Here is a 27,078-nt window from a genome sequence, read left to right as displayed (position 1 = left end):
TTTGGCTGCTGGGGGTCTATGTAGTCAGATTGTATTTTGCCACAGCTCAGGCTTTCCAAGCCCCGAAAAACCGATACTTCTGTGAAATTGAAATCCAAAAAAACTCAGGTAATAGTGCAAAACAATGGTTTGTTTTATTTGTTCACAGTTAAACACAAGCTAATAGTCTTAAACATTTCTGGGCATCCTGGCGAAGACAGCATTGAGTCTTAGCATCCCACTTTTTTTTTCATCCTGTGACCTGACTCGTAGCAATCATGAAATTCTGGCTAGCATACCATGAAACGTGGGGTGGCAACCATGGGGCACAAACTGCTGGCTTGGAGGGAGGAAGCAAAAGAAACGGTAATGCGGGAGCTGCCCAGATCACGACCATACACTATTGGGGGGCAGTTTAAAGGTAGATGTCAGAAAGAAGGAAATGAGAACTTCATGTGAATGACCGCGATAAAGAAAGAGCAAACACTAAACATTGTTAGTCTTCGACTTTAAAGGCAACATTGGAACAGGATGGTGTCCAATCGCTCTTTGGCAATCTTCATAGGTTAAATAAACCAATGTCATTCTGTAAATGAGATCGATTACAAGCGTGTCAAGCGTTTAGCAGCGGTTGGTGCTCACGTTTGTATGTCAAAGATTCTGTCTTAGTTTTAATGTTAAATCAAACACGCCCGACGCGTCCACAGGGGGGCTTAACGCAACTCGGGTCTCATGTAATACATGGATGTATATCATTACATCAAACATTTTAAAATTAAGTGTGTTATCTACAAAAAAAAAAAAAGGTACTTTATGACTATACACAAACTAAAAGGGAAAAAAAACCGCCTGCTATTCTAAATAAATTATACAGATTTACCGGAGTCAGATTTTTTGACGTTGTTAAGCCTTGCAAGTCGAGGGCTGCTCATGATGCCAGCATTTGCGTGTGCCTTCTATATAAATATGAACATGATACTGTGGTATATAAAGGTTCACAGGATACGCTCTAGTGTTTCCTAAGAATGGGTTCTCTCAAAGTGCAAAATGTCATCATTAGAAATCAACCCCTTCCTGTCCTGTATATCTAACCTCCGCTGAGAGGGAAGGATCCATAATAAAACCCTTCGTTACCAACAGGTTGTGAAATTGCGAGGATCTGAAGGCAGTGGCGCAGCCAGAGCTGAGGGTTATTATGAGACCGGTGCAAGTCTTTCACTGAATAAGGAAAGCCCCTAACTTGGTCCCTTATTATTTGGCATCCTGCTATTGTTATTGGTAAGGTCACTTTTAAACGAACCACATGCTGGAGCTGCCATATTTCAGTGCTAAAAGGGGTCATTTAAAAAAAAATTATTTAAAGCTGGAATTTTACTGTTGGTCAATCTATAGCCAAATGATGTGTCAGGGAGCCGGTTATGATTAGAGAAAACAACAAAAAGAAAATGTAGTACTAGGTCTACTTGTTACAAGCCAGAAAGTGCTCTCAAAAAAAATGACCATGTTTATGGAGGGAATGGGAGAGGGTAAATAGCATATACTGTCCTGCTGATTAGGCAGAGTCTACAAAGTGTCGAGTTTCTCACATCAATACCTGCATATGGGAGGAAATGAATAGGGAATGGGGAAAAAAAGACTGAGATGATGGTAACAAAAGAAAATTGTCATTTGTGACGTTACCTTCCAGTTTGGAAAGTCTGCTACCATTGCACTGCAGAAGTAGTGAGATTGGTTTTATTAACAGGGTCCAGACCACCTTAAAGCCAGGAGCCAGAAGGACTTTTTAACACTGATTGCTTGCCTCCCAACTCAGGGTCATGACGGGGCTGGAGGATTAGTCATAGTCCATGATCTGAAGATCCCTCACACAATCTGGATTTTGGGGGGAGTCGCCCACGTTCGTCTCTGGGATAAGCTCCTGGCAGAGTTCAGTTTTCAGAATCTCCGAGAGGCTGCTGATGCTTTCCTCGTCGCAGTGGCTCTCGCTCTTGTTGCGGAACAGCTCGCGAGCCCGGATGCCGAGGAAACTTTTGGCGTTGGGGTATGAGCCGATAGTCAAGTGGCCACTGGAAGGGATCTCTAGTAACTGCCGACGGCTGAGCTGCAAATTTGTGCCTTTTTCTGGGGTGGAGAGGGTGCTGCTGCTCGGGCTACTAGACGAGCTTGTGCGGTTGGCAGGCAAATTATTTTCACTACTACCATTGACTTCTTCTATAACGCCAACATCAGGACTGTAAACACTTGCAATGTTGAGGTCACACCTGGAGGAGGAGACACATTTATCAGTTATCTTTACGGCATAGCTGCCAGTGTACGAGCCACAAATGATGGGCCAACTCTACTGATATCTGTTCAGCACAGTTAAGTCTTCCACACATGGGATGATTTGACCAATTAACTTGTCAAGTTAAAGCACCAATAAGTTACTAACCAAAAGAGAAAACCAACAAATAACTCCATGAAAATCCCAGTGTGGGGTTATCAGCCAAATGGGGACTGTCTCTCTACATATTGCATGGTGGCCAGCCACATTGGTGCATGCAATATATAACCATGATCAGTATAGAAGTATAATTATGCACTGTGCAGTGTTCAACAGGAAACTGGACTGTTTTGATGAGGCTCCTATACTCCCTCTGCTGGTCTGAAGATATAACTGCAGTTATAGATTAAGTCCATGTATGGGGCTTCCAGGCGACCTGCCTAATGAATCTGCCTGAGAATTGTCAATGTTGGGAAAATCCAGTCAAACGAGAACCATACTAGAGAGCTAAAGCAGTCCTAGCTGGACAGGTCTCCATTGACCAGAACAAAGATTGGATAAGTCAGATTGGGTCCAGGTTGTAGGTGACCAAACAGTGCATGGATCTCAAAATGTATTTCTTTTTTACACAACCCATAACTGAAAAATATTATTTGTTAACATAGTCTGCATTTCTTCAAGCATCTTACCTTTCTTCTGCAGCTTCTGCCGTCTCCGCCTTCTCTTCACTTTGACTTTTCAAAAGCCCTTCCTTCTCCAACCTGTTGTACAGACTGAGGATTTTGACTTCAAAGACCTGGCTTATCCTCTTCTGAGCAAGGTATCGGCTCTCCGCTGCTTGCAGCTGGCCTCTGAGTACAGAACATTGTTATAAGTTATATAACAGGGGTGAAATGTGCCTCGATCAGTGACCTGTATCTTTTCTCACTACTGATCAAGTATAACCTACAAAATGGGATGCTGGGAATTATAATTCTGTTCTATTAGAACTGGCAGGATGTAGGTACCTTGATGTATGCAAACTAGCCACAGTACACAACCAGTAGTTTCTCTTCTCCACCCAATTAAAAAAAAAAGTCTGATGCTCCTTATACAGGAATTCCAATGTGCTGGTTGTAAAATCCAAGTACTTTTAACCTATCTTTTTGCTTTCACTAAATTGCCCCTAGAGAGCAGTGCTGTAAATTTCAAGTAGCCTTTCCCATAAAGAAAAAATGGTCTGACCTTGCAAAACTAATTTTCAAACTGCCATAAAGCAAGATGGAAGTGACAGAAAAGACAGTGATCTGAAACATACTGCAAACTGTTATATGAAAACCACTTACCTGCTCTTCCCTTTAACATGCTCCAAGAATTTTTTCTGTTCTTGAAACAGGGATTCTTTCTTGGCCAGCTGAGCTTCCAGCTCCACTATACGTTTCTGGGTGCACTCTAGCCTCTGACACAGCTGCACAACATTCAATCGGGCCTTCTCCAGGTCCTTTTTAAATGAAGTCTGCAACATCTCTACTTCCTGCCCAGATAAAATTACATTATTTTCCACCATTATTAAAATGCAGTGGGGTGTAAAAGGACTAATGCTGCAAGTACCAGCACCCCATACCTTTGTGCTATTTGTCTGCTTTTGCTGCAACTGCTCCACATACAACTCATTCACCTCTCCCAGAACCAGGAGCTGACGGTTCAGAAACTCCATCTGATGCTGCACAGACTCACTGTTGGAGAGCTGAAGGCAAGATATAGTGTAAGCAATGGGAACATGACAATGGAATTGGTGTAAGGCTAAAGGAAAAGGGGATGAGGTTTGCTCACCTTTTGAGAAACCTGGCTCAGACGGAGCTCCGTATGGCACACTTTATTATTGGCTTGTTTCACCTCCAGACGTAAATCTGCAATGGTGGTGCGGCAATCCTCCAGCTTGGTCTGATACAAAGGCAGAGAGTTGAGATTTTACTGGCCGACACCGAACAGCATAGATACTGCTCCTGTGCAAAGCACGACCAAAGAAAGCAAACATTATTGCAAGTATCTCACAGTCAACAGAACTGGCCTGTCATATGGACATACTCAGGTATGGGATCTCTCATCTGGAAACTGGATATCTAGAAAGCTCTGAATAATGGCAAGGACATCTCCGAAATAGTATATAGTGCATTGTAATAGAATTATACAAATATATATATATATATATATATATATATATATATATATATATATATATATATATATATATATATATATATATATATATATATATATATATTTCCTTTTTCTCTGTAACATGTTACAGTACCTTGAATTTGATGGTGACTAAGCTGCATAAATCTATTCTGGTGTTAAATCCTTTGTGGTGGAAAACGCCATGACCCAGGTATTGTGTATAGCAGATCCCATACCATTTCCTATTTGCACCAAATTCAAGCCTGATTGCTATGACTAGATGGGAGCAGTTACCCACCTGCAGTTCCTGGCTCTGGTTATAGAAGAGATCTCGGTCGTGCTGGAGCTGACGGATCTGGCTGCGCAGTTGAGTGGCCACAGAGTCGCGCTCTTCCTGAAGCTGCCGGTAGCGTGTCTGTTCCTGGAAGAGGCTCTGTTTGATAGAGTGCATATCCACCTCCTGCAGCTTTAACTGGTTTTTCTACGGGGCAAAAAGCATTGTAGCAAAGAGTGAACAGTCCAAAACCTAAATATTCTCCCAAAATGCCTTCCAAGCTCACCATAGCAGCATTCTGTTCCTCCAGTGAAGTCACCTTGATCACTTTTCGCAGCAGGCGGCGGTTGCGCTGGGCGTGCTGCTGCCTTTTGAACCTTTCATACAAAAGCTGGTTGTGAAGTAGAACCAACTGGTTGCGAAGAACATGAATCTCATCCGTTGGCGGGGATCCTGCCATTATCAAGGGGGTGTAGAACTTCTTTATACTATTTAAGCAGCGTTTTATATTCTTTCTATTTCTCTAAATAGGTGTGTATGCTCTTGTCATGTCTGCGTGAGTGTTTCCTCCCACACTCCAAAAGCATACAGGCAGGTTTACTGGCCATGGCTAAACATGCCCCTAGTGTGTGTAAATGCGATAGGTACTTTAGACTGTAAGCTCCATGGGGGCAGTGACTGATGGGGATGTAATAGATTGTAAACTCGCTGGGGCAGGCACTGATGGTAATGTGATAGGGACCTTAGTTGTAAGCTCAACTGGGGCAGGAACTGACCAGAATGCTGTATAAACTCTGTAAAGTGCTGCTGAAAGGTGTCTGCACTATATAAATTTGTTTCAAGATTTGCACTGTAACCTGTGGATCTCCAACTGAATTGGCATCATCCCACCAACAAGCAATAGGATGATGTGTAGCTCAGCAAGAGACCAACAGGTTGTAGGTCTCTAGTTGCTTGCATGGAAAAACTTACCACCAAAGTGAGTCCAGTCAGCGGCTTTGCTGGGTAAAGACAACCTGCTGAAAGAATTTCAGTGTTAGAAACAGCAATGGAATGGAAGGAGGATAATAAAACATTCTTAACAAAAGTTTAGGCTTTAGGATCAGTACGAGTGTCATTCTCATACTGATAGGTGCTACGTGGCTTGTGTTGCACCTGCCACATGCATAGTTAGGGATACTGCATCCCAAACCATTGCATCACTGGAAAACCAGGAAAAGCAGAACATACCTGGGCACAGTTACTGCTATAGAGTAACTGTGCCCAGGTATGTGCACAGTTACTGCTATAGAGTAATGTACAGGGTAACGCTGCTGTCATCCAGTATTAAAGCAGTTTATGGTTTTACCCAAGAGCCTAGTAGGGATTATTGAAGAAGTAGAATAAATACATGCCCCCATATGTAACAATAGGCACAATGTTTGCCCCAATGCAGCAGCCTTGGTGAGTAATAAGTTTTTTGCTTTAAAAGAAGAGACCAGTAAATTCTGCCTGCTGATTGGAGGCCGACTTACAGAACTTTTTATTACATAATGCCCTTTCAGGCACATAGGTGGGAGCAGTAACAAGCACTTTCCTTACTTGCTTAGCTCTTTTGTGTGGGCATCTGCTCCCAATTGAATGAGTCGGTCAAGCACCTCCGCTGGAGAAATGGAAAAGGCAAACTCCTCAAGGTTTCCCTTGCCTCTCCTGCACAGCTCCTCTGTCTTCTTGCAGACGAACATGTTAGCGGTTTTGGGCAACGCCAGCTCAAAGAGATGCTCATAGGGAGCCAAGCTGAAACATGATGAATTTTTTTGAACCTGAGGTGTGAAGATGTCCAGAGCGCTGGGCAAAGAGTTGTTAGATGACGGCTTCCCTGAGTCTGTTGCAATGTCTGTGCCATTGGGTGGTTCAATGGGAGTGAACGCCTGTTTGGAGTTGTCGTGGGACACATTATACTGGAGCTTGTCGGTGGCTGAATGTTCAGAGATGTGGCCAACACTATAGGAGGTAAGCTTTTTCTGAGAGCCGGGCTGACTGTCACAGCGGAGAGAGAAAGGGGAATCAAAACCTCCTCTTAGCACGGTAGGCTCAGGGTCAGGCATGGTGATCTGAGACAGCTCCTGGCATATAGCAGCTGTAAAGAGAGAACACAGCAGTGCAATTATGCATTATATAAATCTGCATTTGTACATACGGAGCGGAATCTTGCAGATGCAGCCATCATGGTTGTTTCTGAGTAGTTCCCATTCATGGACATGAATACAAATATGCAAAGAAAGAACAGTCTGTGCACCTGGTAACCTAAAATGTTTACAAGATGATAAACTTGACACCCTGCTTAATGGACACATTTCCTCTTTATAAACACATGGAATAAAAGCATATTGAAGAGAAGTGTGCACCAGGTGAAAAAGAATAAATCTTTTGTCAGCTATGTTCGAAAATGAACATTATGCCAGTTCAAAATAGAATAATCTATAATAATTACTGTATTATATCATCTAGGGTATATTGCAATTATTTGTTGAGCATCTATATTGTAATTAAAAGAAGTAATGCTTGTCGAACCAGGACGCTGTCATGTGCAAGTCTACTAAACAACCAAATGGGAAAGCTTTTAAAGTTGCCTCTCGGCTCCTGCATGTGGGTCTTACGTAGGAATAAGGATTTCTTTATTCTCATTAAATGAATTAGAAGGTCCCTTTAGCATCTAATTGCAATAAGCACTTGGAAGTATCAGAAAAAGGAGATGTTCATTTTCAAGTGTTGTTCCCACCCCATCCATCACCATGTGGGCAAAACCTGTGGTCCCTAGCCTTTTATCCAACTTTACCTCTCTCCAGTGGAGTGTTAAAAACAAAAACCTACCGTGACCATTTTTCTTTATTTCTGAAATGGGAGACAAAAAATAAGACACATGGGCAACCAAAACAGACCCATGGCACACAGCGTCTACTGCTGTTTTACCTGCCACAGTCTGCCAGAAAGTTTATCTCAGCTACATCAATGGGACATTGTGTGCCAATAGTTTAAGTACCAACTGTAGGAGGGGTGAATTTCTAACAAGTTAGTTTGGGAAAACATCTAATTCTTAGGGTGAGTTGCTCCAAGTGCCATCTCGCCGGAGATTTACATTCTAGCTGGCGGGAGGTAGCTCGGGAAGATTAGTCGCCGGGCGACTAATCTCCCTGAATCTGAAAGTGTGCCCTGACCCTTAATTTGTCAAAAGTGCCCAGAACAATGGATTGTGAATTTAGTAAAGGCAACACATACTTTCCCACATAACGTAATGTAAATTTGGATTTCTGAGAATTTTTGCAGTAAATGTATCTTTTATTTTATTAACAGTTTTTAAAATGTTCATATCATGAATGTTTTATAGGTGCTTATATCTTGTTCTGTTACTATTACCGAAAGCATCTCCTGGGGCTCAATATGAGAGCAGCAGTGAAAGTACTGCTAAAATCAAGCATTGGGCACATGTTCTCTTTAAAACTAAGCACATATATTTCCATATCAACCTATTAATCAGCACAGTGTGGATCTTCATTATCATATATAATAAAATACTAAGCATCCAAACCTAACCTTCCTCAGTGCTATTGTGGTCTGCCGCAAAATCACCAATAATATCTGGAAGCTCACTCAAATACACGGTCTTCTGCGTCTTTGGTGATTCGTCTTAATGCAAGAAAAACAGAGGTCAGGTTTCACACAGTATGTGCCTTATGGTATATCAACTCTACGAAAAAAAACGTACGTTTTATATGGTTACTATTATCATACTTTTCTTGAGCAATATCATGTGCTGCACTGTTAATTGTGCATGGGTCTTTAAAATATACACAGTGTATGTACATCCCTAAGGGTTCTTGGAGCTCAATGGAATACAGTGAAACTGCTGGCTGATCAGAAGGTAACTAGGGGCCTCTAGTGGCAAACAGCCTGAGCAACAGAAACTACACAGATGTGTAAAACAGTACTAGCAGTCCTAATTTTAATCTGCAGATGTTTGCAAATCCCCCAAAATGGTAAACACTGCATAGTAATACGCGAAAGATGACAACAGAGCATCTTACCAGTGCTCTTATCTCCCTTGCTGAGCAGCTGCCTCCCCGGATCAGAGAATTCATTCTGCAAGAGTAACATAATTCAATAACATGCACAGACATAATGAGAAGGGGCAGTAACAGTTATAAGTCAGTTTCTGCTTGCCTTCTTGTGGGGTGTCAGTGTTAGCGGAGCACCTGTGACTGGTGTACATTCCTCAGAGTTGCTGGTTGGAGGTGGGGAGGTTGCTGGTGTTCCAAGAGGTGTTGCTTTTCCCCCTACAAAATGGAGAATAAAAGGTCTCTGTTCAGTACAAATACAGGGCTGTTTCACAACAAACCCAGAATAAATTATACCCTACTGAAAACAATCATATAGCGTTGATTGTTACAGTAAGACTTTTAAAAGAAACATTTTTACTGGTGGCTGTAAGTTTCCTCCCTTATTCCTATCTTAAGATGGCCATGGATGTGCAGACTACAGCCTAAAGACGGATGAACGATTGTCCGTGGCAATCTTCCAACCTGCAACTAACCATTCAGATAATATTATTAAGTAGTAAAGTGAAAAAAAATCAAACGATTCTCTGGACATTTATTGACAGCCAGCAATCGCACAAAAGTTATGTCTGACAGATAGTAGTGAATCTCCCATGGATATTGTCAGACAGGCAATACAAAAAGGATAAATCTGGAGCAGGCACTCAAATGAAGGCAGTCTTCCATCAAATAGTCAAAGCAAAGCAAAGTTTATTGTGTCCTACGCCTTACGCGTTTTGTGTAGGGATGCACCGAATCCATTATTTTTGATTTGGCCGAATCCTTCGTGAAAGATTCGGCCGAATACCGAACCGAATCCTATTTTGCATATGCAAATAAGAGGCAGGAAAGGAAAAGGTGAAAAAAAGCTTTTTACTTCCTTGTTTAGTGACAAAAAGTCATGCGACTTCCCTCCCCGCCCCTAATTTGCATATGCAAATTAAGATTCAGATTCAGTTCGGCCGGGCAGAAGGATTTGTCCGAATCCTGTTGAAAAAGGCTGAATCCCGAACCGAATCCTGGATTCGGTGCATCCCTAGTTTTGTGTCTTCAACACTTAATCATAGATATTGTTAGACATGCAGAGATCTTAACGGTAGCCGACATAAATCTTTTAACCTGTCCCATCAACTGAATGGCCATCACCAAGGTTCAAAAAAAATGTTGGGACACTCCACACTCAGTTTGAAAATCGAACAAATCTTTGTTTCGTACCTTTGCGTCTAAGACCAGCTTTAGTCTGTGTTAGGTTAAGATGTTAACTGGGCTAAAATCAGCTCCGTATATTTGTTGACATTACACTTTCCCAGACAAATGAACAAGAATTTCCAGTTTGAGAGTTACCGGGTGTGTAGAGAACTTTGCTAGGGGGACGAGAGGAGGAATGAGGCGCATCTGCAAGCACATTGGCAGGCGAGTTAGGTGGTGTGGTCATTCCACAAACGATGGACGGGCTCCAGATGCTATCCTAATCAAATAAACAAGCACACGGGATAATGAAAGGCACCAGCCATGAAGGCAAAGTTTGCCACATATGTATACTGTATATGCTGTGTGTGTGCGTGCGTAACGCCCCCACATATGGCAGATAACCTGGAAAGAGAGAGAATTACCTGCAGTAGCTCAATGCCTCCAGTGTGAAGTGGCGCACTCTGTGTAAACTTTCGAGGAGTGGAGGCATTGCTTCCTAAACATCAAAGAGAACAATATAAAAGCAGGGAAAATATACAAATATACAAAATATACAACGCATGTAGGTACGGGACTGATCATCCAGAATGCGCAGGACCTGGGGTTCTCCAGATAAGGGATCTTTCCATAATTTGTAGCATTAAATAAAACAACATTGGATTGTTTTGCCTCCAATAAGGATTAGTACTGTGGGAGATGGCCTTCCAGTAATTGGTGCTTTCTGGATTACAGATCCCATAATTGTAAATACATGTTCCTAATTTCTATCTAGCTATAAATAAATACACACATACTATATATATATAGCAGAAACACATATATACATTAAATCAACTAGTAGCCCAAAATGTTTCTGTGGAACTGTGCATAGTATAGCTGCCTAAGCTGTCTCTAGTTTTGACACTCTCTCCTTTGTCAGTTATATCATATTGAATGTCCAAGTGCTCCCTTAAATTTGACCTGTCAAATATGGTCCTATAACATTCCAAAGTTCTTTAAGCTAGTCATCACTTCTCTCTCCCTGGGCCTTAATTAAAACAATAGGCAAACAGTATGTTCAGCACAAGCCCTATAAAAACCCTTTAAGTAAATTTACTGGCTTGGTCCTGCAGAACTAGCATTTGTACAGGGGAATATCTATGTTTTTATGGTAGGCCAGTAATAAGTAGTAATTAAAGGGACGGAGAGAGGATTACCATAATTACTTCCAATTTCGGTATAGGGGCTGGACGTGGCGTCATGTTGCCTCTGTCGCAGGCGATTGGAAAGGGGGGAATATCCTTCTTCATAGGAAGCTTCACTGGGGTCCAGAGATATTTTGGCACATTCTACAACAATGTCATGTGTTTCTAACCTCTTCCACCTGAGACCAAGAAAAAGAGAGAAAAATGCAACAATATCCAACAAATTCACTTATGACCTTACTGGTCTGTGCATCGTGGTATATGGAAGCCAAATATATAAAAAGAATGTTATTCTATAGGAGAGTTGGACAGCGTTTCACTTTATCAAGGGTTTATGTATACAACAGAATACATAATAGAATTGAGAACAGCTCTACTGAGATGCTAGCTATAGTTCCAAAACAGCTACACCTGAAACCTCAGCAGCGTGTGGGAAGAAATGTGTATTACAAGAGATTACTTTTAGTTGTTTGCACTTGCATTTGGTTACAAAATGACTTTACAGTCGGACACAATAGTGAACACCAAGATACCTGCTTGGGTCCACTTCATGGTCTTTTGAGCCAGTTACAAGCTCTGGGTGAATTCGCACATGCTCCATCATTGGCTGTAGAGTAAGAAAAAGAAACACTCTGAAATGTATATCTTAATCTGCATCCTAAAAAAAAGGACCTCTTTTTGAGATAACCATGAAAATAAAATTAGGGATGCACCGACTCCACTATTTTTGGATTGGGATGAATACGGAATCCTTTGTGAAAGGTTCGGCTGAATACCAAACTAAATCTGAACCCGAATTTGACTTCCTTGTTCATATGATGGAAAGGCACGTGATTTTTTTGGATTTGCATTAGGTTCGAATAGGCACTTTGATTTGGCCGAAAATGAATCCTGCTGAAAGAGGCCGAATCCTGGATTCAGCGCATCCCTAAAATAAACCTAGACTTCAGCTGTCTGTCTACACCTATAAAACCACTCACTTTCCACCAAGACCTGCCCCTCCCCTTATGTTGGCCTGTACTTTGGTTCAATCCTGAAGGTTTACATATGCCTTGCTTTTACCTTGACTATTTCCTCAAAGGTCTCCAGGTTTTCCTTCATACTGTAATGGGAGCGCAGGAACGATACAAAATTGCACGGATACATCCCATAAAGCCGATGGAAGAGGGCATAAACGCTGGCGTGAAGATGGACGAGACACATCTCTGCTACACAACCTAAGAAAAGGGATATTGCCGATAGGAAAGTCCAAATAACAGTGTAAGAAAAGCAGCATCATATTCTAGATTACACTACAGTGGGTAGATACGCAAAGGTGAAACTACAACCAGCAACTAAAATCAGCCGTCTATAAAACAATGCCATACAAAAATGTCGGCAGACCTCTTACAGTACACCGAGGCTGGTCTTATCTGGTTTCCAGTGGAACAGACATAAGTATGCTCCCTTCTGGTGTAAATAAGTCTTATTTCTGAGATAAGATGGGTAAGTTGGTTGCACCAAAGGAATAGTGTAAGATAGAAGGCACACTGTACATGGATAAGCATCAGATAAGCACGGGCCATAAGAAAAACATATAGAAAATGGGTGGAAAGGGTTTAAGAGAGGAAGAATGAAGCCCGTTGCCCGTACCAGGGTTCTTTAAGCACCAAATTGCCAGGCGTCCAAATATGTCAAAGAACTCGTAGAGATGCTGTTTGCCGGACTGTGGAATCATTGGCAGCACAGTAATTAAAACTAGGACTCCCGTGGTGAGGACGACAACATCATTGTCTACCTGTAACATGAAATGATAATTACATATACAATATGGCTGTCGGGTCATGTTCAATCGGAATCTATGTAACCAGCCAAAGCCGTCCTATCTCTGAAATCATTGGGGGGTGAAATGTTTTAAAAACCGGAGTTGATCGAGTGTATCGTGAAATTGTAGCTCTTTTTATATCTACAGTACATATAATGCTATGCTATAAATGTACGTTTTGAAATTCAAAGATGTGCTTCTGTACCAACCTTGAGACACTTGAGCAGAGACTGAAGGACGGGCGCCTGGGAGAGTTTGTGCTTCCAAGATGGCTGCCGACGGATCACATGGCCTAACAGCGTTAGCGTTGGCAAACGGCTAGCAGCTTTAACCAAATACTCATTTATCTTATCCAAAAGGTGCTGTTAAAAGGCAAAACACAAAAAATATTTACAGCTTATAGTTATAAATAGTTATATATAGTTATAAAATCCTAACTGATCCCCACTGGAAGCAGCAGTCCTGAGATTCTAGCTATCTGTATAACAGAGCATTCTGTCCCTGTGGCTGCACAGATCCTATCTGATCCCCATTGGAAGCAGCAGTTCTACCCTGCTTTATGGCTGAGATTCTAGCTATCTGCATAACAGAGCATTCTGTCCCAGCGGCTGCACAGATCCTATCTGATCCCCATTGAAAGCAGCAGTCCTGTCCTGCTTTATGGCAGCTGAGATTCTATCTAATCTTAGAAAATACATGGAGGTGTGTTGCAATGCAATAAAGTACCAGGAAAATAAAGTTTGATTTGATTTGGTGGGGGTGCGCATAGTCTGTCATATTCAACTTTCTGCCAGTCCATTCAGATAGGGTCACTGACACCAGCTGGGAAAAAATTGCTCTGTGTAGCCACAATTTTACCGTTATGGTTACTTTTTATTAATTATCTTACAAATGCAGGCCCTCTCTTATTCATCTTCCAGACTCTTATTGAAACCACTGCCTGGTTGCTAGGATAATCTGAACCCTAGCAACCAAATAGCCGAGATTCCAAACTGAACAAGCACCCGAGTACGAGGAAACACACTGCTCCACTTATGCATAGCAAGTGCTAAAACACAGGTCCTATCACGAAATTGCAGAATCCTCAATTATAAAACACAAAGCCAGATACCCATGTAAAAGTTCATATAATATTAAAAACCAGGTAAACATTGCTCTAAACGGAGTAGCGCAAGATGTTGGCACGCCTTTAAGCTTTTGCCACACTGTGTAGCCAGCAGCAGAAAAATCAAAGGTTAAACAGTAACAAGCTAATTCGCCCGTGACCTCCATGCCAACACAGACATTGAAAGGGCGTGAGAATTGACATAAATCCCAGCTAGAAAGCAAATAGAAGTCTGTATTTGGAGAATAGGATTTCGTAACTAGAACATACAGATGGGTAACGAGTTCTTGTGTACGAACGCAGACTATGCTAATCGGGTTACACGTGGAAAATAAAATGTCTCAGTTACTGCAGCTTGACTTTCATTATGGAGCCTACCCTGTAAATATTACACAATCTATAGACACTCGGCCAAGCTAGAGCAAGAATTCGGAACGTAGAGGTTGGTCTCTATGCTGTTTAGGTTGGGTCTCCTTGATCCCCCTTTAATACAAACTCGTGAACGGCTATTAAAATGAGTTGCATATCAATTATAAACCAGTTTATAATTGGCAAAGCTTAAAAAAAACAAAGCTAATGGATATTTAACGAGTAAAGGTGGCCATACACGGAGAGATCCGCTCGTTTGGCGACAAGGTGGGCAATATCGTGCTGATCCGATAGTGGGCCCTAGGGCCCAACGATCGGATCCTAACAATGGGTAACGTGTGGTCGGATCTCGGGACCGCATCAACGAACAGATGCGGCCGCGATCCGATGGGATTTTTAGTAGGCTTAAGATATGAAGATCCAAATTATGGAAAGATCCCTTATCTGGAAAACCCCAGGTCCCTAGAATTCTGGATAACAGGTCACATATGTAAAAAAATTAATGGTGCTCATACCAAAAGAATAATAATGGTACTACCAAAAAAAAAAAAATATATAAAGGAAAAATTAAAGCAAAAAAATCAATAAACACAGGAGGACATACTCACAGTTCACCCCAGTCTCAGGGTGCAAATTCACAGTAATATTCCAAAAAGTGTGAGTTCCTCCAAAAATAATAATGAACCAATGAATCAAAAAATACAATGATTATTAGGACATATTGGACAGAGACCAATAAGTGCCCCAACAGGCACGAAACGCGATAGGTCTTTGTCCAATATGTCATAATAAACATTTTGTATTTTTTGATTCATTGGTTCATTATTATTTTTGGAGGAACTTTTGGAATATAACAGGTCAAATACCTGTACTGGATTCCATACCTGTAGCAAACCCAACAGGTGTTTCCCCCTTATGGTCACATGCTGTAACAACAGCCAATTTCATGCCATCAAACTCAGCCATACCATGACAAATTACCTAAGCGTATGTGTGTCCGTATACAGTATATTAGTCATGGCTTCAGAGATATAAGGGCTACCTTGTCATGAGGTTCCTGGACCATCGAAAGGATGAGCATTGCTTGTTCTGAGCCAGTTTCCACATAATGATCCACCAGGTTGTTGACCAGAATGGGGGAGCGATCTGCAGATAAAAAAAAAATCATGAAATATTATACAGAGTGTCCAGTCTAAAGGGGAAATAGGGCAACATCATGTCAATAAAAAAAGCATGTTGGCATATTCACAACCCATATTGATTAAAAGTTAAATATAAGACATGATATAAAAAAAAAAAAACCTGCACCCAGTCGGTAAAGCACCTGCGATAAGGTGTTCTCTGATGAGTGTATGGATCTGATCCAGTTGCTGCAGGTCTGAAGATTCCAGCAGATACAGGTGCTCCCACACAGTGGTTTGCTGGGCCATGCTTCCGTACCACTGGGCCTGCTGCTGACTGGAGGCTCAAGGTCACAGCAGGATCATCATCTGTGCCTCCTCCAACCTGGGAAAATAAAAGGGGAACACAATGTCAAAGATACATGCTAACAGACGCTTGCAGTCCTGCACTGCTTTAGGGCAGCTGAGGTTGTAACTATCTGTACAACAGAACATTCTGTTCCAGCGGCTGCACAGATCCTATCTTATCCCATTGTAAGCAGCAGTCCTGTCCTGCTTTATGGCAGCTGAGACTGTAGCTATCTGTATAACAGAGCATTCTGTCCCAGTGGCTGCACAGATCCACATTCTAAGCAGCAGTCCTACCCTGCTTTATGGCTGAGATTCTCTCTCTGTATAACAGAGAATTCTATCACAGGGACAGAGATCCAGTCTAATTTCCACAAAGCAGAGCAGGGCTGCTGCTTACGACTATCAGACTGGATCTGTGCCACTTTAAAAGGAATTAGGACTAAGATTTACTAAAATAGGACTAAAATCCTAACACACTAGTTTCCCATGGCAACCAATGAGCTAGTTACCTTCATTTTCAAACTGTTAGTTGACCAATAAAAAACTGATTGCTTGCTATGGTTAATTGTACTCAGGGCCGCCATCAGACATGGGACAGTGGGGTGTCCAGAATGACAGAAGACAGACAAAGTTAATCCAAGTTGCTTGTAGTTCATACCCAGTGTTCATTGTACTTAATCACATTAAATTGCAGAGACCTTTGCAGTGCCAGTACTTCACATATAAAATGCAATTAAAAGAGATTAAAACCTCATGTTACACAGTTTAGATCCCTGAACTTACATGCATTAAAGCAAAGTACCCAGGGCTTCACTACTACACGGCACAGTAAATTTAAAGATATATGAGGCAGAATATATTAACCTGCTGGTGTAACACTAATTAGCGCGCCTGCCCATGAATTCAATGAACGAGTCCAAGCCAAAGAGATTCCTGGGCTGAGAAATCATCACTTCTCATTTATTTACTTTATTTCATTAGTAATTATGCATAAAAAAAGGCAGGGGTATTTATGTGCTACCTCTGCCTTTGTGTTCACCTGCTTCTGGCCTCCAGTTGTAAGGCTGCAGTAAGAAATAGAAGTGTATTTCTTACAACTACACAAGCTCTCTCTGTCTGTCTCAAACACAAGACTTTGCTGTGGCTCCCACCATGTGATGTCATCATAACACCCAAGGACAGTGAAGAACCCTTTAAGAAAGGTAGTTACCCCTTTAAGTGCAATTTGGTTAGTAATCAACTAAAACGTTAAAGGAGAAGGAAAGCTACGGAGGCATTTCATTGCCAATAGATTAGCCACAATAGTGCAAACTAAAATGCTATATTTATTCTGTAGAATGTTTTACCATACCTGAGTAAAAAGCTCTAGAAGCTCTCTGTTTGTTTAGGATAGCAGCTGCAGTATTAGCTTGGTGTGACATCACTTCCTGCCTGAGTCTCTCCCTGCTCACTTATAGCTCTGGGCTCAGATTACAGCAGAGAAGGGAGGGAGGGGAGTAGAGGAGCAAACTGATCATGCTCATGCCCAGGGCAAGGAGGTTTAAGCTGAAAACAGGAAGTCTGATACAGAAGCCATTGTGTACACAATAGAAGGAAAGAAATGTGGTGTTTCTTTTGCAAGCGACTCAGAGCAGCATTACTTTGAGGGTTTACTGGTGTATTCAGGTGGACCTTTCTGATAAAGCTTACTTAGTTTTAACCTTTCCTTCTCCTTTAATGTTCACAAATGAGTGAAGGATCCAACCATAATATCGGATCACAGTCTCGCTGCCAGTTGAACACAAGCTAATAGCTCCTCGCTTTCTCATGTGACGGGCACCACACGTTGGTACAGCTAATGATGGAAAGAGACAGCTGGGGAGAGAGACTGAACTTTCCAGGACTCATGCAGCACATTGGACTCCTGCTCTCTGTATAACACTGGCACCCATGTATTATAATGTATCACTCATGTATTATAAGGGATAATGTACCCCCCCTACTGTAAATGATAAGGATATTGGAAGTCACTGAGGGGTTGTTCTGTGACCATATAAAGGCACAAGGCTGCAGGCCGAGTTATACAGGGAGTATCACTCGTATTATAAGAGATAATGTACCCCTTACTGTAAATGATAAGGATATTAGAAGTCACTGAGGGGTTGTTCTGTGACCATATAAAGGCACAAGGCTGCAGGCTGAGTTATACAGGGAACTCTGAGTATCACTCATGTATTATAAGGGATAATGTACCCCCTACTGTAAATGATAAGGATATTGGAAGTCACTGAGGGGTTGTTCTGTGACCATATAAAGGCACAAGGCTGCAGGCCGAGTTATACAGGGAGTATCACTCGTATTATAAGAGATAATGTACCCTTTACTGTAAATGATAAGGATATTAGAAGTCACTGAGGGGTTCTGTGACCATATAAAGGCCAAGGCTGCAGGCTGAGTTATACAGGGAACTCTGAGTATCACTCATGTATTATAAGGGATAATGTACCCCCTACTGTAAATGATAAGGATATTAGAAGTCACTGAGGGGTTGTTCTGTGACCATATAAAGACACAAGGCTGCAGGCTGAGTTATACAGGGAACTCTGAGTATCACTCATATTATATAAGGGATAATGTACCCCCTACTGTAAATGATAAGGATATTAGAAGTCAGAGGGGTTGTTCTGTGACCATATAAAGGCACAAGGCTGCAGGCTGAGTTATACAGGGAACTCTGAGTATCACTCATGTATTATAAGGGATAATGTACCCCCTACTGTAAATGATAAGGGTATCAGAAGTCACTATGGAGTTCTGTGAAATATCCTCATATTTTACAATAGGGGTTAAATTATATTTATGCTATAGACCAATTAAAACTGCTATAATGTACAAGATACTCAAGGCAGGAGTGCAGGTATTAAAACCTAAATCAGTGATCTATATAAAGGTCTCCATAGACGCAAAGATTTTTCTTTGGTGAACGACCGATTTTAGAAAAATATTTTCATCAGTCACAGTGAAATCTATCTATGTTTGCAGGGCCAAGCAGGCAGCTACCCTCGGTTTTCCAGGCTTCAACTAGACAATATCGCTTGAAATGGTATTTTTAGTTGATGGACAAATCGTACATTTAAACGATCATTTCAAGATAATCTTAGTCTCACGATAACGAAAAGATTTTTTAAAAATCTCTACATCTATGGCCAGCTTAAGTCATTATAAAACTAAATACATGTATTTTACTTTGTAGCAGCTCACAATATACAAGATATTCGAGAGAGAAAAAAAAAAAAAAAAAAAGCGCAATTCAAATCTGGTCTCTGCATCCCTTCTGGTGAAACACAGTAGTCCTAGGTTTATGCATACCTCCCAACTGTCCCTTTTTCGGAGGGACAGTCCCTCTTTTGACAGCTCAACCCGCAGTCCCTCATTTGTACTGGAAAGTCCCTATTTTCTCTGCACTGAACAGCCAGAAAAAGAAACAAAGTTTCTCACTTAATTGACTTTTAGCAGAGAGCCCAGAACACCTAACAGATGCAAATAAGATACTTTGTAACAATTTTGAGACACAAAAACACAGTTTAGATAAGGAGAAATATTTTCAAACTTTCATAACCTGCCAAACATGGTAATTAGGGGGTGTGGACACAGAAAGGGGTGTGGTCAAAAAATTGCTGCGCTACGTGCGGAAAAAAAAGTTGAGGGTCAGTTGAGGGCCACATGCAAGGATAAAAGGCAGCACAGTAATTCAATTTTCAGCAGTAGAAAACATTTCCTGACCGATTTACAGTAGACTAAAAAATACAAAAAGTTTATTAGGAAATAGTAAACAACGGCCTAACTCGTTGCGTGCCTATTGACTAATTTTTGGAGGGACTCAAAACTATTGTTCTTTTTCTATGAATATGCACCCGTGGACTTGGATGAGCTATGAGTATATCCTCCCTCTTTATTAATGTTTTGCTCCACTATAACTCTATTTACTTAGGTAGTGCTTTTGGCACCGGCTGTTTTTTTGCTTACATAGAGCAATGTGCTAGAAATAAAATATGGCTCTGGTTGAACAGTCAAAGCAATACTTATTCTCAGAGTAGACTGGCTCTGAGAATACTGCATACATGCTGCACAGCACCAGCATAGTAGAGAGTCTCCTTTACAGGCCTGGTAGTGTCAGTAGCAGACTACAAGACCCCTTTGAAGGTCCAATTTTTGCCAGATACATCCTTAAATCATAATAAGGTTACTGATAAAGTAATAGAATTGTATAATAATGATTCTGCTATAGTATATAGGGGTACCCAGGGCACAATTAAGCACTCACCCCTAATCCCCCCCTAACTGACCTTCAGGCTGAGCCCCCTTAGCTCATAACAAGATTACAGATATATAGAAACATTGGGGTAACAGTCACCCTGCTATAGTTCCAGGGGTACCCAGGGTACAAATAAGCACTCACCCCAAATCTCCCCCTAACTGACCTTCAGGCTGAGCCCCCTTAGCTCATAACAAGATTACAGATATATAGAAACATTGGGGTAACAGTCACCCTGCTATAGTTCCAGGGGTACCCAGGGCACAATAATATCACAAATAACAGGTCAGTGTTATATATACTGTAGCATTCAGAATGCAAGTGCAGGAGCCTTATGGGAAATAATTACTTTAAATGTTTACTACTCTATGCTGTGTGTAATGAAATGTTGCCCAAAACACAGTGATACATGTACATAAATCAAACAGATCTGTTACTGTGACTGAAAATAAGAGGACAACAAACTGTAAATTGCATTATCTGACAGACTGCTCAGCGCTGCATCAGATTGCCTTTGCTAACTATAGGTTTCCTAGAATTTTACAAGGATCAAAATAGTGATGGAGACAAGGGTCCCCTTTCCAATAGCCACTATGCGAGTATTCCCTAAGCAGCTACACAACTCATTAATTAATCTTTGTACAAGGGAAGACACGGATGGTAAAACAGACTCACCAGCACTTGTTAATTGGGAAGTTAGGGAGTGGCACCCGTAGATCTTTTGGGATATTTGAGTGCTGCAGTTTTAATCATTTGGTTATACTGCAGTTATACTGAAATCAATTCTGTAAGTACTTTTCAGGGATAGGAGCCTGGGAAAACAGACCATTACTGCTGAATTGTGCTTAGTACAGGGAATAACTATGCTGATATTGTTTTGTGGTATCTCTCTGTACAGACTATGAGCAAATTTAGGGGACTGTTCCTGTTGAATTGTGCTAAATACAGGGGAATACCTATTCTGTTATAGTTCTATGGTGTCTCTATGTACAAGTTACAAACAAGAAAAAAAAAAGATCATACAAAAAACTAACTGCAAGGTAAACATCGCCCTTTAAAATTATTCATGCACAACAGATTTGCCAAATTAACAAGTAGAGCAGGTGCCACTATCACTACAGTATTTCTCAATGTGTAACTATTACTGCCAATATAAAAGGTGAGGTGATAGCTAAGAAATAAAGCTGCTAATCTCATCAGCCCAAGATCTTTAGGCCTCATTAAGGCTGACGGTATGCAGAGCTTTGTATCTGGAAGTGGTGTGAGTAGCCCACAGACTAAGATTAGCACTGGAGAAAAAGCAACGTTGTTTTCAGCAGATATCTGCGACCCATAAACTACTTTAGTGGACCAGGCTGGGAGATTTCAGGGTTCTAAAGGGAATGTCAAAATCAATGAATAGTGGGCAAGTATATGAAAAGCTTGGTAAAGTGCCTTTGTTGTCCACCCAAAGAAGAGGGCCAAATTGGAATAATACAATTGTTCTGATTACACAGGGGTGGGTAGGTGTCAGGGTCCAATGGAGCTGAACAACATCCCACCCCTTCTTCTGTATATGAGATCTAATCACTCGACATACTGGCCAAAGAAGTGGATCTTTATGTATAAGTCCATCTTGATTCATGTAGAAATCATATGCAAAACACTAAACTTCCAATATCATTAGTATCTCAGTGCATACACGGCTCTCCAGCAAGCAAGACGAACGGACATGCACAACGATTGCAAGGCACTTAAACAATTTAGTAGAGAAAGCCTGTAAAACATATATATATCCCCACCCAGGGCCGCCATCAGGGGGGGGACAGGGGGGAGAGTTGTAGGGGGCCCCAAGGGTAAGGGGGGCGGCTGCTGACTTTGGGAAGGCATGGACGTTTAAGGGGCCCTGGACACCAATTTAGGCCACCAATTTTTTTTTCTCATGTGGGGTCCTAGCCACCAATATTTTTAAATGGGGGACGCTGGCCACAATTTTTTTTTTATGGGGGACCCTGACCACCAATATCTTTTTATTAACATGTGGGAACCCTAGCCGCCAATATTTTTTTTGTTACTGTGTGGTGGGGGGCGGACCTGTGGGGTGGGGAGGGCGGACCTGTAGGTGGGGCTTGCGGTGGGCGCAGCCCATGGGGCCCAGGATATTTTGTTGTATGGGGCCCTGCGATTTCTGATGGCGGTCCTGTCCCCACCCATCAACCTCTTTGTACGACATGTTTGGGGTCCGTATTGTTATGAAACATGTGAAATAGTGGAGAAGTGGCTCATAACATAAAAAAAGCTTGGTATCTTAGTTCCTTTCTTCAAGGAGACAATGGAACAAACTGGCTGAATTAGCTTAGAGATATCAACACTACTTTATCCGTAAGGGCCCTTACTCATGTCCGTTTGAAGCTGCACACTCCTGCGTTCTGGTTTTATGCGTTCGGCCGCCGGGGAGCGCAGCAGTAAACGCGCTGAATTCTTTTCAATGCAGCTGTACTCGCACAGACGCAAGCAAGTGCCGAATGCAGGTTGGAACGCAGCATGTTGCATTTTACCTGCGTTTGGCACTTACATGCGTCTGTGTGAGTACAGCTGCTTTTGAAAAGAGTTCAGCGCGTCTACTCCTGTGCTCCCCTGTGGCTGAACGCATGAAAACAGAACGCAGGGGAGTGCAGCTTCTAACGCCCGTGAGTAAGGGCCCTTAGTGTGGGGTAGACACCCGAGTAAATGGAAACAAGTTAAAAGAACAGTAACACCAACAAATTAAAGTGTTTTAAAGTAATGAAAATATCATGTACTGAAACGGATCGGTTTGCTTCAGAAACACATCTATAGTTCATATAAACAAGTTGCTGTGTAGAAATGGCGGAAAGACTATATGGCACAGGTTATATAGTGGATAACAGATAATACCATTATGCTCTACAGAGCTTATCTGCTGCGTAAACTGAGCCTTTTCTCCTTTGAATGGCTGCCCCCATGGCTACAGAGCAGCTTTTTATATAAACAATAGTAGCGTTTCTGAAGCAAACAACAGTTTTACCAGTGCAGGGCAAAACTGTATTTTATTTGTATTATTTTAGAACTTTAAATTGTTACTGTTCATTTCCGCACCCGAGCCGCCCCCTGCTAGTTACATAACTGCTGGCTATCTTGGGGGCATATTACTTCCTATATTACTGTAAATTGTATTATACTGATTTAATTGTCTTTAGTGAATTTGCACAAATAAATGTTTGAAGTGAGTTATTGCGCATGTTTCGGAATTTTGAGCATGTAAGCATTTTTGGACCCTTACACAGTGCTCACCAGCAGATAGCATAAACCCATATTATTAATAAGCATTATTACTTCCTATAATAGCAGTGAGGCAATTCATCTAGCATTTAGCATGATCTAGACAGTCCTGCTGGGCATTGCTCTTAATACTGATTTTCGATACACACAGAGTGAGGACAGGTGGATCTCAACACCAAAATGCTCACTAGAGTCTATTTGTCCTCCCTCCGTACAGTCCAACAGGGGGCTAAACATTCAACAGCATGAAGAGCGATGACAGATGGATAGAGCTGTATTGTTGTATGTAAAAAAGGCAGGCCATTATAGACAACCAATATGGCCTGAAATCCAAAAAAAGAAAAGAAAAGAAATAAAAGGCAACCATTGGCTAGGGTTGCCACCTTTTTTGGAAAAAAACACTGGCCTTCCTATATATTTTTCATTTTTCCTATTAAAGGGGTGGTTCACCTTTAAGGTAACTTTTATTATGTTATAGAGCGACCAATTCTTAGCAATTTTTCAATTTGTTTTCATTATTTCTTTCTTATAGTTTTATAGTTATTTGCCTTTTTCTTCTGATTCTTTGCAGCTTTCAAATGGGGAACACTGACTCCTTCTAAAAAACAAAAGCTCTGTAAGGCCACTAATGTATTGTTATTGCCACCTTTTGTTACTGATCCTTCTATCCAGACTGTCTCCTATTAATATTCCAGTCTCTTATTCAAATCAATGCAGGGTTGCTAGGGGAATTTAGGCCCTAGTTAGCAGATTGCTTAAAATGCAAGTTGAAGAGCAGCTGAATAAAAAGCGAAATAACAAACACCTTCAATAACAAAAAATGAAAAAAAATTACAAATTATCTCAGAATATCACTCTTTATCATATTAAAAGTTATCTTAAAGGTTGTTCAACTTTCAAACACTTTTTCAGTTCGGTTGTTTTCAGATTGTTCAACATAAACAAAGGCTTTTTTTCAATTGCTTTTCATCTTTTATTTTTTACGGTTTTCCCAAAATTAAATTTAAAATAGTGTTTCAGTCTTATTAATGTCATTATGTGTTAATGTAAAAACTTTTACTTAAAGTATATATTAGGCTTTTACCAAAAGCTGTAATTTAACTTGAAAAAACCCCAATAAAAACTTATTGAAATTATAGTGTTTCAGTCTGGCAGCTCAGTGATCCAGGAGCATCTGAACTGTTACAAGTTACTACATTTAGTTGATACATTTCTCAGCAGTATCTTTCATGAAGCTCAAAGATTCTGTTCAGCAGGCAGAAAGATAAGAAATGTATCAACTAAATGTATCAATTTAGAACAGTTAAGGGCAGTAAATGTATCAATTTATAACAGTTAAGGGCAGAGGTCAGATTTGGGGAGATTAGTCGCCCAGCGACAAATCTCCCCTTATTCTGGGCGACTAATCTCCCCGAACTGCCTTCCCGCCGGCTAGAATGAAGAGCGATTCAAAGTCCCCCTGACGACTTCGGAAAATGAAGCACTCAGAGTGGCATCCCGCCGGCGATTTTCATTCTAGCCAATGGGAAGGCAGTTCAGAAAGATTAGCCGCCCCAAAGAAGAGGAGATATGTCGCCGCGCAACTAATCTCCCTGAATATGTGTGAGTCTCTGCCCTAAAGAGTGAGTGACCGCGCCCCCTCCCGGCTCCCAGAGCTGCTTTAGAAGGCGAAAAATGAAACTTTACACTTCAATATTAGGAAAATGGTCAGAAATACAAAATAGAAAGTAATTGGAAAAAAGTATGTTACTGGTGAACGATCTGAAACCTTTTCCTCTGGTGCTGTGATTTAAGGTGACCTACATGTAAGAGGGGGGTGATCAGACCAGCTGAAGACATGACAGCTAAGAAGTAACTTACCCCCTAGTCACCTGACTCTAAGAGACCCCCATAGTAGCAAATGTAACTTATACCCGAGAGGGGCTGACAGGGTATTATTTAACCCCCATATTCCTTCACTAGATCTTTATACACGTGTCTCAGCTGCAATGATGCAGAGCTAAAGCCTTGAGTGAAGATTTAGGGGTGCCTGGCTGTAACAGTGCAAACACTGAAACCCACATTTCATAGAATCCCTTCAGAAAGGTGAGACCAATGAGTTCATTTGGACCAATAAAATAGCATTCCCCGCATTTGCCTATGAGCTGAAAGTTGGGGTGAGCTCCAGAAAGTTGGGGTGAGCTCCAGGCAGCCCCGTGCTCCATGCAGTACTTATAACCCAATAGGTCCCACATCCCCAGGCTAATTACTCACTGCAGCCTGCTGTCCAGTTACCTTTCTGCCGAATTCCCCATCCCCCAGTTGCTTTCTCGTCTCCCAACAAGCTCACAGCTCGCTGACAGGCACAACACCCTGATTGTACTGGTAGAATAAGCGCTGCCCCAGCACACAGCCTGTTTACCTCTCAGTTCCTCAGGGCGCCGCCATCTTACGTCGCAGCACGACCCTTCTCCATCCGCCCCTGCTAAAAATTAAGTGCGGAAGCTTCGAGCTCGGCCCGCGCTACCACAGCTCTTGGTTAATCCACCCTTTGTGATTTTGGGGTAAAGTTGTTTGGACTATGACGTCTATTTGTCCCATAACCTTTCCATGTTGTAGGTAATCTCTCCCAACCCCAGTCAGGCGGAAGGATATTAAAAACACTTTTGTAAGACTCGTGACTGAAGGAGCCGGGACTTCGTTATGGGGAAAGATGACGTCATTGACAGAACTGGAAGGTCTCCAGAAAGGGGCGTGAGGGAGGCCGTGCCACGTGATTAATGACAGTGTCAGAGCTGTGAAGCGCCTGACAGGAGCATAGAGTTAAAGTGCTGCTAAGCCTACACTATTCTCCTGCCAGAAAAAGAACATTTACGTTTATAGGACAGGTTTTTCAGTGTTGGTATAGTTTTTTCTTAAACACTGGGGACTGATTATGTGTTGAACATTGTTCCTTTCAGTAGCACTTTATTTGTGCAGCGGATAATTGTTTCCCCCAGTGGCTTATAAAAAGCATAGACTATTGGAATAGGGGGTCTGGGGATTCTTCCCCATCATGAGTACTTTGTATTCTTCTTGCAGCTGTGACTGGGGCTGGGGGAGGCCAGGAGCAGCACAAACAAGTCTCAGCCTGGGAGTGGATCTGGGGGCTCACAGGTTGGACCCTGCCTAGGGCAGCACTGGAAGAACAGAAATTTCCCACCCAAAGCCAGAAGCAGAGTGGATCTCAGGCTGCATTTGAAGCCTTGTTGAGTGCACCAAACAGGGGACAGAATGTGTCCTCTACTGCTGTAACAATCATGGCTGCTTTGTGACACTACAGTCTCACTCGCCACCCACTGTACTCCATTCACTGGCTGCCAGTTTAGTCACCCCAAACTCCTCCCTCTGTGTCTCCACCAGGGGTATATAGCACTCCTGAAAAATGGCAAGGTTAGTGGGTCTGATGTCACTGTCAAGGGCAGACAGAAGCAACTATTAAGATGTCAGGGGCATTTGGCCCCTGACTACTCAAAAGGGACACATTTTAGATTTTATATTGGTGCCATAAAGCAGAACTGGGGGGGCTATTAGTTGGCTTACTCTGTGTTCCTGAAATTATTCTGGCATTGGTACAGCAGGCGGCTGGTGGGGTTGGATGGGTGGCCAGTGA

At 41.8% G+C, this 27,078-nt stretch overlaps 1 protein-coding gene across 5 annotated transcripts; it reads right to left on the bottom strand.

Moving 5' to 3' along the window:
* Nucleotides 1-112: 112 nt before the first annotated feature.
* tsc1.L (TSC complex subunit 1 L homeolog) lies at nucleotides 113-26,069 on the bottom strand. Of its 5 annotated transcripts, none has more exons than XM_018229538.2 (23): nucleotides 25,849-26,069; nucleotides 15,727-15,908; nucleotides 15,445-15,548; nucleotides 13,138-13,290; nucleotides 12,757-12,901; nucleotides 12,187-12,341; nucleotides 11,658-11,731; nucleotides 11,137-11,303; nucleotides 10,363-10,436; nucleotides 10,094-10,217; nucleotides 8,877-8,989; nucleotides 8,741-8,795; nucleotides 8,250-8,342; nucleotides 7,530-7,550; nucleotides 6,258-6,795; nucleotides 5,649-5,695; nucleotides 4,963-5,129; nucleotides 4,701-4,883; nucleotides 4,055-4,165; nucleotides 3,846-3,968; nucleotides 3,568-3,755; nucleotides 2,932-3,093; nucleotides 113-2,240 (listed from the first exon to the last, which is right to left on the bottom strand). In XM_018229538.2, exons 2-23 carry the CDS (start codon nucleotides 15,830-15,832, stop codon nucleotides 1,814-1,816), a joined length of 3,330 nt encoding a protein of 1,109 aa, XP_018085027.1. In that variant the 5' UTR covers nucleotides 15,833-15,908; nucleotides 25,849-26,069; the 3' UTR covers nucleotides 113-1,813. The 5 variants fall into 5 exon arrangements, with proteins under 5 accessions (XP_018085027.1, XP_041428353.1, XP_018085026.1 ...); XM_041572419.1 differs by having other exon boundaries at nucleotides 5,649-5,692; XM_018229537.2 differs by having other exon boundaries at nucleotides 25,722-25,854.
* Between the last annotated feature and the right edge of the window lie 1,009 nt (nucleotides 26,070-27,078).

This window comes from Xenopus laevis, chromosome 8L (assembly GCF_017654675.1).
Source record: "Xenopus laevis strain J_2021 chromosome 8L, Xenopus_laevis_v10.1, whole genome shotgun sequence".
Lineage (NCBI taxonomy): Eukaryota > Metazoa > Chordata > Amphibia > Anura > Pipidae > Xenopus > Xenopus laevis.
The sequence above is the reverse complement of the archived record's forward strand: the minus strand, read 5'-3'. Positions and strand labels throughout refer to the sequence as shown.